Raw genomic sequence first — 18,369 nt, 5'->3', positions numbered from 1 at the left:
AAGGGGGGTAGTTAGTGTGTGTGTGTGTGTGTGGGGGGGGGGGTTAGTGTGTGTGTGTGACAATGCAGGCCACCCTCCCCCCCCCCCTGCAACCGCGTTGAGGGGACGGGACCCAACAGGTCCCACTTGGTTTAGTATGGATTTTATCTGATATATTTACATCTCATTTTATATTTTATGTCTGAAGAAGGGTTTCGACCCGAAACGTCACCTATTCCTTTTTATCCAGAGTTGCTGCCTGACCCGCTGAGTTATCCCAGCATTTTGTGACAATCTTTGGATTTTATATGATTCTATATCTCCAGAATGGAGTAAAAGGCATCAGAGATTTACCTGACTAATTACATCTATTAGATTAACATAAAAAAGCGCTGCCGCCTTCACATTCCCCTTGGTTCCATGGATCTCTTTTGCAGTAACTTGATTTCTTTTAATTAATGGAGTTTGCACCATTCTGAGTGGGCTGAAGATTATATATCTAATGGCATATTACTCTTCTGTGTACATTACCATTCGGATAACCCGCTACAGCGATGAATCATGATATCGTTCCAGTTGGAAAGAAGTTACGCTGTCCCGTTAAGCAGTGTGATCGCCAACACCATCTCTTTATACTGTAAGAGGGGGTGGACGGGGTGAACAGATGACAGCTCATTTGCTGCATCAGTGTTGGCTCTTCACCCAAAGCTCCCTAATCCTCTCACTTTCTCTGTGCCTCCCAGCTTTCAGATGTCTCCCTTTACCGGGTGGCACACCGTGCCACAGCTGGTAGAGATGCTGCCTTATAGCGCCAGAGACCGGCGTTCGATCCTGACCCCGGGTGCTGTCTGTGCGGAGTTTGCACGTTCTCCCTGTGACCGTGTGGTTTCCCTTCCGGGGTGCTCCGGTTTACTCCCACATCCTGAAGACATGCGGGTGGGTAGGTTAATCGGCCCTCTGTAAATTGCTGCTCGTGTGTAGGGGAGTGGATGGGAAAACGTAGAATGAGAGTGAACGAGCGATCGATGGTTAACATGGACTCGGGGGGCCGAAGGGCCTGTTTCCAAACTGTAACTCTAAACTAAACTATCCTGCCTCAGTAACTGTTTGTGGTGATGTGCTTTTGGAAAAGATCTTAACAATTTTATTTCTTTATTTTTTTTGGGGGGTGAGTTGTCACACAGTTGGTTGCATCTTTCCCTCTGAATCTGAAGTTCCTAGCTTCATCCTACCATGAAATGAGTGGAGCACAGCAACACAAGGATGTAAAGTCATAAGAAATCGAAGCAGGCCTTTGGGCCCGTCATCCCTGTTCTACAATTCAGTCAGATTATCGCCATTCTTTGACCTCAACTTGCATTAACTCTACACCTCCTCGATTCCCACAACAATCTCAGATTGTACTCTGAGCCCTCCTGGGTCGGGAATCCCAAAGAATCGCCAGCCACTGGAGAAAAAAAAATCTCCACATCTCTGCCCTGACCCCTTATTTTGAGACTACGACTCCTAGACGGAGAGGGTCCAGAGGAGGGTTGTCAGAGTGATTCCCAGGAATAATTGGGTTGACACATGATGAGCATTTGACGGCATTGGGCTTGTATTCGCTAGAGTTTAGAAGGATGAGGAGGGACCTCATTGAAACTTACCGAATAATGAAAGGCCAAGAGTGGATGTGGAGAGGATGGTTTCACTAGTGGGAGAATCTAGAACCAGAGGGCACAGCCTCAGAATAAAAGGACGTACCTTTATAAAGGAGATGAGGAGGAATTTATTTAATCAGAGGGTGGTGAATCTGTGGAATTCTTTGCCACAGAAGGCTGTGGAGGCCAAGTCAATGGATATATTTAAGGCAGAGATTGACAGATTCTTGATTAGTAAGGGTGTCAGGGATTATGGGGAGAAAGCAGGAGAATGGGGTTGAGAGGGAAAGATAGATCAACCATGATTGAATGGCGGGGTAGACATTGTTAGCCGAATGGCCTAATTCTGCTCCTATAACTTGTGAACATAATCTGGACCAGCCCGTCAGTGAGATGTCACCTCCATATTTACCCGATCAGGCCTATTAGGAATGTTACATGTTTCATTGCGATATTGTGGCATTCACAATCCATAGCTTGATGCTCCAAAGGCGCGTTGTCAGAGGTGCCTCCTTTGAGGCACTTAAACTGAGAACTTTGTGCCCTCTCAATCTGGAGTAAAATACTCTTCTGACCAAATAAATGAGACCGAGGGAGTTGTGTCTGTTGAGCAAGCCGATACTTGTTCTTCAATCAACACTAAAAAGGATTAAGTGGTTATTATATTCCTCTTTGTGAAAAGTCGCCGCCTTCAGGCAGGCTGCTGAGCCTCAGCAGTGATCGTACACCGCTGCTTTGGGTTATTGTGCAGTCGTGAAAAGGTGAGATGGAAATTTTAGCTCTTTGAAAAAGAGGCTCGAATCTATGGTCCTTTGAAATCTCATATGATTCTGAGCATTTCTATTAGTTCTTCCCCCCATGGTCAGGGCTTCCATGTCACATTTTGCTCAGTATTTTCGAAGCACCGAGCATTAGCCACAGATGGACACTGGTGAGCCATTCCTCGCCGCAGTGGATTCCCTATCAACTTTTTTGTAGGAAAGAAATATTGAGTGCTATTTTGAAGAAACCTTTTTATTCCTGAGGTTTGGACGTCATCGGCAGTGCCAGCATTTATTGTAAACGGAACGCTCGACCTTCAACGGCCATTCGTGGGTCCAGTTGACGTTGACGTTATTAATTTGACGATCATTTGTTTGTAAACTGTCAGCATAGGCAGTCTTTGATTGTGTTAATACTCTATGTTTAATTTTATTTTTTGAATAAAAGTAGTTTCATAATAAAAATTAAAAAAAAAAATTTAATTAAAAAAAGCATTTATTGTCTGCCTTTAACTTCCTCTGAATTTGACACACACCGAGGAGAAAACCGCATTGATAAGCCTGGAGTCACACAGGCCAGGCAAGGACAGCTGACTTCCTCCTTAGTAATCCTCCAATTAACCTACAAATCCGTATGTCTTTGAAGTGTGGGAGGGAAACCAGGGCACCCGGACAAAACCCATGCAGTCATGGGGAGAACGTACAAACTCCAGCACCCGTAGTCGGGATCGAACCCGGGTTTCTGGCACTGTAAGGCAGCAACTCTACCGCTGCACCACCATGCCGACCGCATTGTGTATTTATTGTTAAAGCAGTGCTGAATTAGTATCAGCATGTGGTAACCAGTGCTCAGGAGTGGTGTGGAGCTCCAGGCCACATCTCAATGGGTCTATTGTTCACTATACACCCTACAGCCCTCTCGTCCCTGCTCGGTTGGTGTATGTGACCTTGACCAGGTTTTGTTGTCCTTCCTTGCAGGTGATCCATTGGAATTCTCCCAAGAAACTGCGAGTGAAGAACAAGCATGTGGAATTCTTCCGGAACCTTTACCTGACGTTCCTTGAATACGACGGGAATCTCCTGCGGCGGGAGCTGTTCGGATGCCCCAGTGAGATCGACAAGAACAGTCTGAATGTAAGTCCAGGGGAAGTGGGGAGAGACTGCCTGAGATGCCTCACACCAATCGCGCTGCTTACCCAAAGTCTTTTGATGCACTGTAAGTGCTCCTATATTTAGCCTTGCACTCACGCCTCTTAGTTTCTGAGTTCAAATCCCACTCCAGACTTTAGGCTTGATTGTATCGTCTGGATCAGATCCCTTCTGAAGGAACTATCGCACAGGCCGAGATGTGTTCTGTCACCCAGGAAGACCCAGGCTTCTTCCTTTTGTGTGGGGCCTCTGTAATTAATTTCAGCACCATTATTCATAGATATCCTGCCTTACTACCCTGACCTCTGCTACACATTCTCCCCAGATGCTTCGATTTCCTCTCATTGCCAAAGATGTGCTGGTTGGTAGAGTAATTGGCTGATATAAATTGCCTCCAGTATGTAGCTGAGTGATAGGAAATGTGGGGAGAACGGGTAAAGGCTAAATTATGAGATTGCTCTGTGAGATCGTTTAGACTCGATGGGCCAAATGGCATCCTTCTATGTTGTTAGAAAATACAGAGTATAGACCAGGCCCTGTGGTAGATTTGGCGCAGTAAGGCAGGAACTCGACCACCGTGCTCACGCCCCTATTGTCTTTATTGATCATTGGTCTGGGATCCTGATCATTTGCCATTCTGCCCTTGTGGTGTAGTCGTTCCTGCCAGAGAGCTGCGTGAGTTTAAGAAGGAGTGAGAAAACGAGCTGAAGGACTCTGCCGAATGTTTTGAAAATGGCAGTACTGGTTAGTTCAGTACATGAGCAGCAAAATCATGTTTTAATTCATTCAAGGGACGTGGGCTTAGCGGGCAGAACCAGCGTTTAACTGTCTATCCCCTGCTGAGAGGGGATGGATCGGGTGGGTGCACAGAGTCTCTTGCCCTGGGTATGGGAATGGGAATCTAGAACTAAAAGGCATAGGTTTAAGGTGAAGGGGGAAAGATTTGATTTGAATCTGGGGGGTAACGTTTTCACACAAAGGGTGGTGGGTGAATGAGCTGCTGGAGGAGGTAGTTGAGCAGTGACGATTGCAACGTTTAAGTAGCAATTAGACAGGTACATTGATTCTGATGTAGTCCTGTGCTCTTTACTTGTGCTTTGCAATGCCTGACTGTGTAGCACCATGTGGATTGCACCAATGCTGTTATGTCTGGCGGCTTTTTTCTGTTGTCTTTTTTTTCTTTCTTTTCTTTCTCTTTTTTGTTTTGTTTTGTTTAAATAAAAAATTGGGGGAAAAAATGACAGGTACATTGATTGGACAGGTTTAGAGGAATATTGGCCAAACACAGGCAGGTGGGACAAGTGTAGGGATGGGATCACTCTGTGAATGTATGCTCTTGGGAAGGTGGTAGCAAGTGGCTTCTGAGACCTCGGTCCTTGCTAGAACCTTGTTATTTCCAGGAGTGGACAAGATAACAACCAGTTGCCGGCAGTTTCACATCATTCCAGCAATTGAGTCGGTCTCTTCCTTTTGCCACACATGACAGGCAGTACTGCTGCCACATACCTGTATGAGCTGTGTGAAGAACTTGGTCTAACTTGCCTGGGGAGCTGCCTGTATGGGGCATTTACATAGTAACTAGACTTTCACAGCCTCGTGCTATGTTGCAACCTCATTTATGTTCCATACTTAATCTTCAGTCCTTTGGAACCCCCACACTGCATCCATCCAAGCCCTACGACATTCTGATCATTTAGTTTTAGTTTAGAAATATCGTGCAGAAACAGGCCCTTCGACCCACCGAGTCCAAGCCAACCTGCGATCCCCGTACATTAACACTATTCTACACGCACTTGGGACACTTTTACAATTTTACCGAAACCAATTTACCTACAAACCCGTACGTCTTTGGAGTGTGGGAAGAAACCAGAAGTCCCGGGGAAAAACTACGCGGTCACGGGGAGAACGCCAATTAACCTACAAACCCGTACGTCTTTGGAGTGTGGGAAGAAACCAGATGTCCCGGGGAAAAACCACGCGGTCACGGGGAGAACGTACAAACTCCATAAATACAGCACCCATAGTCATGATCGAATCCGGGTCTCTGGCGCTGTAAGGCAGCTAATCTACCATGTCGTTTTGTCGTATTGTTTTGAGATACAGCGTGGGGAAAGGCCCTTCTGCCCACCAAATCCATGCCGACCATTGATCACCAGTTCACACTAGTCTTTATGCTATCCCAGTTTCTCATCCACTCGCCACACATTATGGGCAATTTCACAGAGGCCAATTAACGTACAAACCACGCATCTCTGGGATGTGGGAGGAAACTGGAGCACCCGGACGAAGGAAACCCTTGCGGTCACAGGAAGAATGTGCAAATTCCCCATAGACTGCGCCCGAGGTCAGGAATATCCCGGGTCTCTGGCGCTTTGAGGCAGCAGCTGGCCCACTGTGCTGCCTCTACCTGACAACGTTTAATGGCATTAGAGAAAAGGTGTGAAGCAAACCAAAATCTAACCCTATAGATGTTGATAGAGGTCGCTTTAAGTTTCTGCCAGCCTCCATGATTTTAGTGCTTTCTACTGTAGTGAAGCATATTAAATATTAGATCACAATCTCTGCAATATCCAGATCCTCATTATCAATTCCCCAGCCTCATCTTTCTTGGTGGTAAATCTACCTTAGCTTCTTGATGATATACTTGTCGAGGCTCTTAATAACTCATATTTCTTGCCCGTTTATTTTCATGATCCATTTTCTCCCTCTTCAGTCCTAATCTGTGTCTAAAATGTTCCTGATCTTCTGACCTATCATTAATCTTGGCCAGGTAATAAACGTTTTTCTTCATTTTGATACCAGATTGCTATGTAAGCCATGGATAGATGATCCTTTGTCTTTAGACTTGAGAGATACAGCCCGGGAAGAGGCCCTTCGGCCCACCGAGTCCACGCCGACCAGCGATCACTCTGTACACTGGCACTATCCTACACACGCACTAGGGACAATTTACAATTTTACCGAAGCCAATTAACCTGCAAACCTTGTACGTCTTTGGAGTGTGGGAGGAAACCGGAGCTCCCGGAGAAAACCCAGGTGGTCACAGGGAGAAAGTGCAAACTCCGTAAAACATATGTCCGTAGTCAGGATCGAACCTGGGTCTCTAGCACTGTGAGGCAACAGCTCTACTGCTATGCCACTGTGCCACTCCCTGTGTGTGTGGAGTCTCTGTTTCCCAATGGAATTCCTCTTTGTTGAGTGTGAAGCCACCATCAGAACTTTGCTCTTGACCCTACCCCACAGGAATTCGCAGAGGTCCTGTATCCCAGGATTTCATCCCATTTCCACCACTGCTGTTAGTCACTATCCACTCATATCAAGCACCCCTCTCATCTGCCTTCCGACCTTCCCAAGAACAACCCTTTGCTGAGGTAGTCTCCTCCACCAAGGGTTTAGTTTTTAGGGTGGGAGAGAAGTTGGCCATGGAATGGAGAGGAGAGGGCAGGACTAAACCAAGTCATCAAAGCACTCCAATCCCCCAAATATCTCCTCACCCTCAGATGCCATTCGTGGTTGTCATTCTCTTAACTCCTCCTAACTCCAAGATGGACAGAAAACAAAATGAGAAGGAGCAGGAAGAACAGCCCTCGCTGAGTTTAATTTAGTTTAGTTTAGAGATCAGGCAGAAACAGGCCCTTCAGCCAACCATCCGCGCTGACCAGCGATCCCAGCACACTAACACTATCCTACTCACACTAGGGACAATTTACATGTTTACCGAGACAATTTGCCGACAAACCTGTACGTCTTTGGAGTGTTGGAGGAAACCGGAGATCCCGGAGAAAACCCACGCAGATCACAGGCAGAACGTACAAACTCCGTACGGACTGCACCCACAGTCAGGATCGTACCCGGGTCTCTGGCAGTGTAAGGCAGCAGCTCTGTGCCATCGGCCACCCTTGCATCTCATTGGTAAATTCTCTGAGGGAGAACATTTTTAGGAAGGCTCGATTAGATTTCTGAATACCAAAGAGTGTCGGAAATATCCTGACAGACCAAGCAGAAATTGTAATTTTGATTTTTTGTTTTGTTTTCAGTCTCTGGTATTTTCCTATTACGGTAATAACAGTAATCTCTGAGTAAGTTTATTGCTGTAATAGGTTTGTTCAATGCAGCATTATCGTGTGTGAGCAGTGCAGGCAGTAAAATATTTAACTGGGAGCCAGTGATGGGAGGTTGTCAGACCTGATGGCAATCTATTGATTTTATTGTAGAAATACTGCTGTGAGTTCTGAGATACATCTGGACTCCATGAAAAGGACTGGTAATAGGAAATCAGGAGGGAAAACGGAACAGTAAAGAGATTGCAGAACACCGGAATGAAAGATTACAGGCCACAGGAAGCGCCCGTACAGAAATATCAGGAAGGAAGTTAAGGGATGCAAGTGGCAATAAAGGCGATTATAGGAAGCAAGACATTTATTTTGTTGTTGTTTCGTTTGGAGATACAGCACAGAAACTGGCCCTTCGCCCACCGAATCCACACCGACCAGCAATCCCCGCACACTAAAGGGCCTGTCCCACTTGGCCGTCATTTGCGTGTAATATACGCGACATCATTTACGCGTCACGATGCACGACGCACGCGTTGTGACACGCACGTGATGTGCGCATGGTGCGTGATGACATAGGCAGTGACTCGCAGTCACGCGCGGCGTTGCAGGATTTTGTGATGTAGAAAATCTTTGCGCTCCATCTGCGTGACGCGCAAATGACGGCCAAGTGGGACAGGCCCTTAACACTATCCTACACACACTAGGGACAAATTACAATGATGCCCAGCCAATTAACCTGCAAACCTGTATGCCTTTGGAGTGTGGGAGGAAACCGGAGCTCCTGGAGAAAACCCACCCGGTCACGGGGAGAACGTACAAACTCCGAAATGTAAAATCGTTTACAACAGGAACAAGAGAGATCACAGGGAGGAACAGTGGCAGTTAAATGGATTGCGGGAAGCAGGAAGAGGTCAGAGCCCCTGCAATTTTTACAAATTACGAGAGATTCCAGATCAGGTATGAAATCTGCAGGAAGGTTTGGATGAAGTGATTCTTGATTAGTTTGAGGTGTCAGGGGAGAAGGCAGGAGAATGGGATTGAGAGGGAAAGATAGATCAGCCATGATTGCACTGCGGAGTGGACTTGACGGGCTGAATGGCCTAATTCTGGCCCTATAACTTATGAACTTATGTGGCCAGAATGCCTTAAAAAACAGTTAGATTGCAAAGCTTGTTCCAACGCTGCAAAAAAACAAAACAAATGGTGCCTCATGTTTCCAATTCACCGCGAAACCTGACCCTCTTTTGTTTGATTCTGAAAACAGAGGAAGAAAGAGGTGAGTTTTGAAAAGGTCAGACCAATGGGAATAGACTGAGCTGAAAAATCTTGGGTCTGGCAACCCAAGGGGCAAACTCTTTGAACAAGAATTCGGAGAGAGGCAGCACAGGATAATCGTCATTCATAATGTATTAGATGATGCCATGGCTGGAAAGAAAAATACTGATTTTATGGCAAGGAGAAAATGATTACGGGCTGGAAGACAGCACTGTGGAGTCTTAAAGTGAGGAACGTGCGGCTGAAAGACTTGATTGGAGGCATGATGGTTGTGGTGCCTGGGACTTTAATGATGCAAATCCAGAAAGTCAGAGAGACAGATGTGTCCACGCCTAAGTTGTTTGATAGGCTTTTACTTGCTTCATTTACTCTGCTGATGTTGTTGATGATAAATCTAACAACGCAGTGATTTCATTTAAAAATATAAAGTTTGCCTCATCCAAACCCTTAGCCTTGGAAGAAACAAAAAAACACAGATACTACTGTTTCAGTAGCTGTTTACCAATGCGATCCAAGTCCAGAAATTGTACCGCGCGATGCTTATTTTCTCAAGTACCACACGGATTGTCAAACTCAACACGCCTGCACTGCATACATCCAACAAAACGGCATAGTTTAGGGTGGCACAGTGGCGCAGCAGTAGAGGTGCTGCCTTACAGGGCCAGAGACCCAGGTTTGATCCTGACTGCGGATGCTGTCTGTATAATAATAATAATGGATGGGATTTATATAGCGCCTTTCTAATACTCAAGGCGCTTTACATCGCATTATTCATTCACTCCTCAGTCACACTCGGTGGTGGTAAGCTACTTCTGTAGCCACAGCTGCCCTGGGGCAGACTGACGGAAGCGTGGCTGCCAATCTGCGCCTACGGCCCCTCCGACCACCACCAATCACTCACACACATTCACACACAGTCACACACAGGCAAAGGTGGGTGAAGTGTCTTGCCCAAGGACACAATGACAGTAAGCACTCCAAGCGGGATTCGAACCGGCTACCTTCCGGTTGCCAGCCGAACACTTAGCCCATTGTGCCATCTGAACTGTTTGAGTTGAGTTTAATTTACTGTCACGTGTACCGAGGTACAGGGAAAAGCTTCTGCATGCTAACCAGTCAGCGGAAAGAAAATACATGATTACAATCGAGCCATTTACAGTGTATAAGTACACGATAAAGAAATAACGTTTAGTGCAAGGTAAAGTCAGTAAAGTCCGATCAAGGATAGTCCGGAGGTCACCATTGAGGTAGATAGTAGTTCGGGACTGCACTCTAGTTATGGTAGGATGATGTGATAAGCGTTTGTATGTTCTGCTTGTGACAGCGTGGGTTTTCTCTGCGCGCTCCGGTTTCCTCCCTCACTCTAAAAGCGTACAGGTTTGTAGGTTAATTGACTTCAGTAAAAACTATAAATTGTCCCTAGAGTGTAGTGTATAGTGTGATCAGCTGGTCGGCATGGACTCAGTGGGCCGCAGGGCCTGTTTCCGCGCTGTATCTCTAAAGTCTGGTTTGTACAGTCCTCATTGTACTCAGCTTGTGCATGAGATATCTGCTGAATGTGTGGTCCTTGCCCAGTGTAGGGAGTCAGATCAGAGCCACTATCTGCTGTGGGCTGATGGATGTGTTGGTCCAGTAAGTGAGCTGGCTCCCCTCTTTCTCAAGCTTTAGATTAATTTAATGTCAAATGTACTGAGGTACAGTGAAAACGTTTTTGTTGAGTGCTAACCAGTTTGTTACCAGTCAGCGGAAAGAAAATACATGATTATAGTCGAGCCATCCAGTGTACAGATATATGATGGTAGACAAAAGTGCTGGAGAAACTCAGCGGGTGCAGCAGCATCTATGGAGCGAAGGAAATAGGCAAAGTTTCGGGCCGAAACGGTGCCTATTTCCTTCGCTCCATAGATGCTGCTGCACCTGCTGAGTTTCTCCAGCACTTTTGTCTACCTTCGATTTTCCAGCATCTGCAGTTCCTTCTTAAACACAGATATATGATAAAGGGAACAATGTTTAGTGCAAGATACAATCCAGTAAAGTCCAATCAAAGATAGTCCAAGGGTCTACGGTGAGGTAGATAGTAGCTCAGGACTGCTCTCTAGTTGTTGGTAGGATGGTTCAGTTGCCTGATAAAAGCTGGGACAAAACTGCTGCTGGATGTGGATGGGCGGTTTCTTCCCAGCCGTTAGGGGGACAAAGCTTGATCATTGACACGTCTCCTTCTGTTCCTCAGCTTCAGAAGCAGTTACTGGAGCTGGACGAAGATGATCCCTGCTACGAGTTCCGGAGGGAACGTTTCACCGTCCATCGCAACCATCTCTACTTTTTGCACTATGCGTTTGAGCCCTCCGCTGAACGCACCGAGGTCACGCTGGTGGCTCAGCTCTCCATGGACAGGTCAGCAAGATCGCTCGTTTCTCTTGTCTTCTCCGAGGTGGACAACGTTGCTGGCGAGTAACACAGCAGTCCCATCAGGAATAAAATGGTGGGAATGTATCTAACGCAACCCCAACACCAAGCGCCTTCACTAATCTTTCAAACTTAGCAACTTAATATGGCAGGCAGTGCTGATTTTTATTTTTAATAGAGTCATGGAGTCATACAGCATGGAAATAGGCCCTTCGGCCCAACTTGCCCACACCGACGTTCCAACATGTCGCATCTACACTAGTCCCACCTGCCTGCATTTGGCCCATATCCCTCTAATCATGTCCTATCCATGTACCTGTCCAAATGTTTCTAAAATATTGCCATAGTACCTGCCTCAAGTACCTCCTCTGGCAGTCGTTCCATACACCCACCACGCTATGTATGAAAATGTTACCCTTCAGATTCTGTTCCTCTTCGTCATAAACCTACTGGTTTTCGATTCCCCTGCTCTGGAAAAGAAACTCTGTGCATCCACCCCTTTTATTCCTCTCATGATTTTACACACCTCCATATAATCACCCCTCATCCTCCTGAGCTTCAAGGAATAGAGTCCCAGCCTGCTCAACCTCTCCCTATACCTGAGACCCTCGAGTCCTGGCAACAATAGACAATAGTCAATAGACCATAGCTGCAGGAGTAGGCCATTCGGCCCCTCGAGCCAGCACCGCTAGTCAATGTAATCATGGCTGATCATCCACAATCAGTACCCCGTCCCTACCCTCTCCCCATATCCCTTGACTCCGCTATCTGTAAGAGCTCTGTCTAGCTCTCTCTTGAAAGCATCCAGAACCCACCCTGTGAGGCAAAGAATTCCACACACTCACAACTCCCTGTGTGAAAAGGTTTCTCCTCATCTCTGTTCTAAATGGCTTACCCCTTATTCTTAAACTGTGGCCCCTAGTTCTGGACACCACCAACATCAGGAACATGTTTCCTGCCTCTAGGGTGTCCAAACCCTTAATAATCTTATAGCATCCTCATAAATCATCTCTGCGCCCTTTCCAGCTTGACAACATCTTTCCTATAACATGGTGCCCAGAACTGAGCACAATAAACTAAATGCAACATCACCAATGTCTTCTTTAACCGCAACATGACCTCCCGACGGCCATACTCAATATGTATAGGAAGGAACTGCAGATGCTGGTTTAAATCGAAGATAGACACAAATGCTGGAGTAACTCAGCGGGACAGGCAGCAGCTCTGGAGAGAAGGAATGGGTGACGTTTCAGGTCTGAAATAGTGTCTCGACTAGAGAACGTCACCCATTCCTCTCTCCAGAGATGCTACCTGTTCCGCTGAGTTACTCCACCATTTTTTGTCTATACTCAATACTCTGACACAAAGGGCTGGAGTAAGTCAGCGGGCTAGGCAGCATCTCTGGAGAACATGGATAGGTGATGTTTCGGGTCGAGACCCTTCTGAGGAAAGGTCCCAACCTGAAACATCACCTATCCACATTCTGAAGAGACGCTGATTGGCCCACTGAGTTCATCTTGTTTTTAAACCAACATCCGTAGTTCCTTGTTTCTCTCTTTCTCTGAAAGTTAACTCAGTTGATCAGGACGCAGGTGGGAGAGGCAGTATCAGGTGAGAACATTCCCTGATCGTTGTGGTGAAATAACACTGCCAGCAAGGACATTGCAAAAATTCTTATGGTGCCCTGGACTGTTCCACTTCGGCAGTTGCCAACATTTTGGTAATGCACTGATTATTATTATTGCAAGACCCCTTCCCTTTACACATTCTAGCTCTCTGGTTACAAAGGCCAACAATCCACGACTGTTTAATTAATTTCTAATCCTAGCTTCTATAAAGAAAGATCTGCAGATGCTGGAAAAATCAAAGGAAGACAAATATGCTGGATAAACTCAGCGGGTGAGGCAGCATCTATGGAGCTTAGGAATAGGTGATGTTTCAGGTGGAGACCCTTCTGAAGAAAGGTCTGAAGAAGGATCTGGACCTGAAACGTCACCTATTCCTTAGCTCAATAGATGCTGCCTCACCCGCTGAGTTTCTCCAGCATTTTTGTCTACCTGCTTCTACATGTGGTCATGTATGAACCTGGACTTCAAATTTCTTTTGACTTTACCACTCCCAAATTTGCATCATTTAACCCATTTTCAGTTCCAACGATACCACACTGGCTTGCCACCAGTTGAACTCTTTCTGCTATTGATTTACTTCATCACTGTTTGCGTTTTAATTTCATGCTTTCGAAAATGCGGTTTACTACACCTCCCAACTTTGCATCATCAGCAAACCAGGATTTATGGTCCACTATTGTATTAGCTTGAATCAATAAATTTGGCAAATAATCAAGACTAAAAGCCCTGTCCCACGGTACGAGTTCATTCCAAGAGCTCTCCTGAGTTTGCCCTGATTCGAACTCGGAGATTTACGGTAATGGCCACTCGTCAGTACTCGGGGCTCTCGTGAACATTTTTCAACATGTTGAAAAATCATCACGAGTCTTCCCGCGCTTATCTGCTGTTAGCGAGTCTTCCCGAGTACCTGCTGTTTGCGTTACGAGCCGCTAAGAGACGACCCCGAGCTCCGACGTACCCGCTACGTTCATTCTCCGTGCTTACCATGAGTTTGATTTTTTTTTAACTTGGGAGAGCTCTTGGAATGAACTCGTACCATGGGACAGGGCTTTCAGGTCCTTTAAAGAAACCTCAAGGCACTTCCTTCTAATCCCAAACATTCCCATTATTCCGATAGGTCACAAATCTCCCAAACAGGCTGATTAGCCGCCCTTGACTCCAATTTCAGTATTTCAACCCTTGCTGAATGTTGTCCCGAAGTCCATATAAACTATCCACATGTTACAATTTTAGTTATTTTATTTCTTCAAATTCAGTTGGATTTGTTAGCTCTGACCTAGTATTTTCCGATCCATATAAACCCTTTCCAATTAGCTCTGCTATCTCTGAAGTGCCCCGTCACTGTATCCTTCATGATAGATTCCAATAACAGATGTTAAACTAACCGCTCTGTAATTTTCTGGTTTCTCTCCCTCACCTTTCTTAAGTACAACGATTATAAATTTCCAATCTGAAGGGACAGCTTCTGAATCGAGAGACCTTTGGAAGAATATGCCTGGAGCACCTGTAATTTCCTCAAATTGCTTTTAACCTCCCCTGGGTAGCGGTTTTGAGGACCTGGGGATTTATTAACGTTTAGTGCTGTCATATATTTTAACACTGATTCTTGCTTAGGGTAACTTCAGTGAGGACCAGTCCATAAATCATAATTGGTTTTACGAGAATATTAGATATTCTTTCTTCTTCCTCAAACATGAAAGCTGACAAATATCACCGCCATGTCCCGACACGTAACGTCGCCTGTCCATGTTCTCCAGAGATGCTGGCTGACCCGCTGAGTTACTACAGCACTCTGTGTCCTTTATTTAATCACCACCATTTCCTTACAGGCTGTATATTTTGACTTTATTTTGTAAGCCCATCACTGACATTTCAATCGAACAGTTAATGTCTCACCCTGTCGCTGTAAGCATTGTGTTAATCTTGCCGTCAGTATTCCTTTCTCTCGGTGAGTTGGTGCCCGGTGACTAACTGTGCTCCCTCCTGCCTCTCTCCTCAGGCTGCAGATGTTGGAGGCGATCTGCAAGCACTGGGAGGGCCCCATCAGCCTGGCCCTCTACCTGTCCGACGCAGAGGCCCAGCAATTCCTCCGCTATGCCCAGGGCTCCGAAGTGCTCATGGGCAGGAGCAACGTGGGCTACCACATCGTCTACAAGGAGGGCCAGTTCTACCCTGTCAACCTGCTGCGCAACATCGCCATGAAGCACGTCAACACGCCCTACATGTTTCTCTCCGACATCGACTTCCTGCCTATGTACGGTCTCTATGAGTACCTCAGGTATGGACTCAGGTGCACACACCTTCAGGCTATCCAGCCAACAGGCCAACATTTGTACCATAATGACACAGGTTTCATAGTGCAGCACATAAACGGGCCCTTCAGCCCACCACATTCATGCCAATCTTCACTAATCCCATTTTAGCTTAGTTTTGTTTAGTTCAATTTAGCTTAGTTTAGTTTAGTAGTTTTGTTTAGTTTAGTCCAGTTTATCTTAGTTTAGTTTAGTCCAGTTTAGCTTAGTTTAGTTTAGTAGTTTAGTTTAGTTTAGATCATTTAGCTTAGTTTAGTTTAGTTTAGTCCAGTTTAGCTTAGTTTAGTTTAGTTTAGAGATACAGAATGGAAACAGGCCCTTCAGCCCCACCGAGTCCACGCCAACCACCGACCACCCATTCACACTAGTTCTATGTTATACCACTTTCACATCTACTCCCTACACACTAGGGGCAATTTGCAATGGCAAATTAATCTCCAAACTCACACGTCTTTGGGATGTGGGATGAAACTGGAACACCTGGAGGAAACCCACGCGGTCACAGGAAAAATGGGCAAACTCCACACAGATAGCACCCTTAATCAGGATTGAACCCGGGTCTCGATGCTGTAAGGCAGCAACTCTACCGCTGTGCCACCATGCTGCCCTCCTAAGATCCCCTCTTGTTCTTGATACGCCTAGCATGGGGAAAAAGATCCTGACTATCCACCCTATCTATGCCTCTCATTATCTTATATCAGGTCACCCTCCCCCCAGCCTCCATCGTTCCAGGGAAAACAAGCCCAGACTATCCAAATCTCCCGCCATAGCTAAACTCCTTGTCCTGATAAATCCCCGCTGCACTCTCTCCACTGTTCTCTATACGCTTTCTATAGTGTAGCAACCAGACCTGTGTGCTATACTGTATACTCTTGTGTAGGAAGGAACTGCAGATGCTGGTTTAAATCGAAGATAGACACAAAATACTGGAGTAACTCAGTGGGACAGGCAGCATCTCTGGAGAAAAGGAATGGGTGATGTTTCAGGTCGATATATATCAGTACAGCAGAGTACTGATATACTTTGCTGTACTCCAGGTACTGCCTCAACTCTGCCACAAATTAGACCCATTGTACTCCTCAACTTATTCATCAATTCCTTTCTTCCTCCTGTACTAATCTTGAATATACTCTCCTTAACCTATATACTCCATGCGGTAGCACTGGTGAAATAAGTTTCAGTGTCATGGATTTATTAATGGCCATATTTCTAGTCTTCCCCCTCAAGTGTAAACATGTCTCAAGAATTTAAATTATTTTAAACATTTCCACCAGGTCACCTTCAGCTGCTTTTATCCCAGAGGAAAAATTCCAAATATGCTTCAGCCGTTCCTTACAAGTTTAACCTCTCAGATCCAGTGTTGCCTTTTGTAAACCCTGCGATTTGTTTAAGGCTTCACGTTTTGAAATATGGACACAGGAACGGAGCATTGGAACTGGACGAACTGCATCTCAGTAGAATAGGGGTGATACAATCTCACAAATCCAGCAGCCCAGGTGAATTCCAGACCTCCGGCACGCTCTTCCCTATGGCTGTGTGGTTTAGCTCCAGTTTAATCCCAAAGGCGGCACAGCGGTAGAGTTGCTGCATTACTGCACCGATATGCTGAATGTACGAACTTTGTATGTTCTCCCTGTAACCCCGTGGATTTTCTCCCGATTCCTAGCACATTCCAAAGACGTGCATGCTTGTAGGTCAGTTGGCTTCTGTAAGTTGTCCCTAGTGTGTAGGATAGAACTCGGTGGGCCAAAGGGCCTGTCTCCACGCTCTCTTGCTTCTACGTCTCCACGTCTCTAGGACTAAAAGTAAAACGTGTGAGCTGGTAGGATTATTGTAGGATTGGTGTAAAAATGGATGCTTGATGCACACATGCACGGGATATTAAATTAAGTTGAGTGCATTATATGAAGTGCCAAATTGGTTACAAAACTTCTGAAACGCTGGCTTATGGGTGCAGAGCAACGTTCCACAACAACAGCTGGTCGAAGGACCTGTTTCTGTGCTGTATTCCTCCTGATCGGGAATTGTGAGGAGAGTTGGTGCCAGGGTGAGTGAGACATGAGCCTTTTGTGTTGTTTAGGAAGGAACTGCAGATGCTGGTTTAAACCGAAGACAGACAGAAGAAGGGTCTCGACCCGAAACGTCACCCATTCCTTCTCTCCGGGGATGCTGCCTGTCCCGCTGAGTTACTCCAGCTTTTGGAGTCTGTGCTCAGTTGTGAAGTTGCCCACTGACTGAATCTTCCCCCCAGCAACATGTGTGCACACGCCCCCTTGTGGCTGTAGTATTGTCCTGCAGTTCAGTTTACAAAGAACTTGCTCTGACAAAATTCATAAATCAGGATTTTAAGGGGCTGTCCCACTTGGATGACCTAATCCACGAGTTCTGGCGAGTTTGCCCTCGACTCATACTCGCAGCATGGTCGACACGAGGTCGTAGGAGGTCTTCGTAACTCCCCTCCATGCTCGAGAGTGGTCTCCGCTTACTCGAGGCCTCAGCGGCGTTTTTTTCAATAAGTTAAAAAAATGCCCCCGAGTAAAAAAAGGTCGCCATGGAAAAAATCAATACTTTTTTTTACTCGTAGGTTTAGTCGTAGTAGGTCATAGTAGATCGGCATGTTAGTCGTAAGTAATCGAGGGTAGTCAAAGGTAGTTGTAGATAGTACAGAAAAATGCTGGCGAAACTCAGCGGGTGCAGCAGCATCCATGGAGCGAAGGAAATAGGCAACGTTTCGGGCCGAAACCCTTCTTCAGACTGATGGGGGGGGGCGGGTAGATAGTCTTCATCATAGTCGAAGGAGATCGAAGGAGGTCATCTTCACTCTCCACTCTTCGGTGTCCAATTTCCCCAAAGTTAGTCGTAGCTAGTCAAAGCTGGTCTTCAACATAGTTGAAGGAGTTCGAAGGACGTCTTCAACATAGTCGAAGGAGGTCTTCAACATGTCATTTTTTCAAACTCTTCTAAACTCGCCAATTAGGTCGCCCTCTAGGGACAGCCCCTTAAACATTCACTGAGTTGACGATTATAAATTTGCTCTTACAGAATTTTCGGGGGGGGGGAAATAAGCAAAGAAACACAAAATTTGAAATAATCAACTATTTTTGTCCAGGATTTGTAGTCCGAAAAATTGCGATACAGATGTTTTTCTGGGAATAAAACACATA

At 45.9% G+C, this 18,369-nt stretch overlaps 1 protein-coding gene across 2 annotated transcripts in view; it reads left to right on the top strand.

Annotated features, from left to right (window-relative positions):
- Positions 1–18,369, top strand: part of LOC116983860 (LARGE xylosyl- and glucuronyltransferase 1) — a 307,222-nt gene that overhangs the window by 280,503 nt on the left and 8,350 nt on the right. For both annotated transcript variants that reach the window (XM_033037738.1, XM_033037739.1), the window contains exons 10-12: positions 3,359–3,514; positions 11,090–11,253; positions 14,893–15,171. In XM_033037738.1, the coding sequence (XP_032893629.1) occupies positions 3,359–3,514; positions 11,090–11,253; positions 14,893–15,171 (599 nt within the window). The remainder of the gene's footprint in view (positions 1–3,358; positions 3,515–11,089; positions 11,254–14,892; positions 15,172–18,369) is intronic.

Source organism: Amblyraja radiata, chromosome 19 (genome assembly GCF_010909765.2).
Source record: "Amblyraja radiata isolate CabotCenter1 chromosome 19, sAmbRad1.1.pri, whole genome shotgun sequence".
Taxonomy (NCBI): Eukaryota; Metazoa; Chordata; class Chondrichthyes; order Rajiformes; family Rajidae; genus Amblyraja; species Amblyraja radiata.
This window is presented reverse-complemented; position numbering and strand designations above follow the sequence as displayed.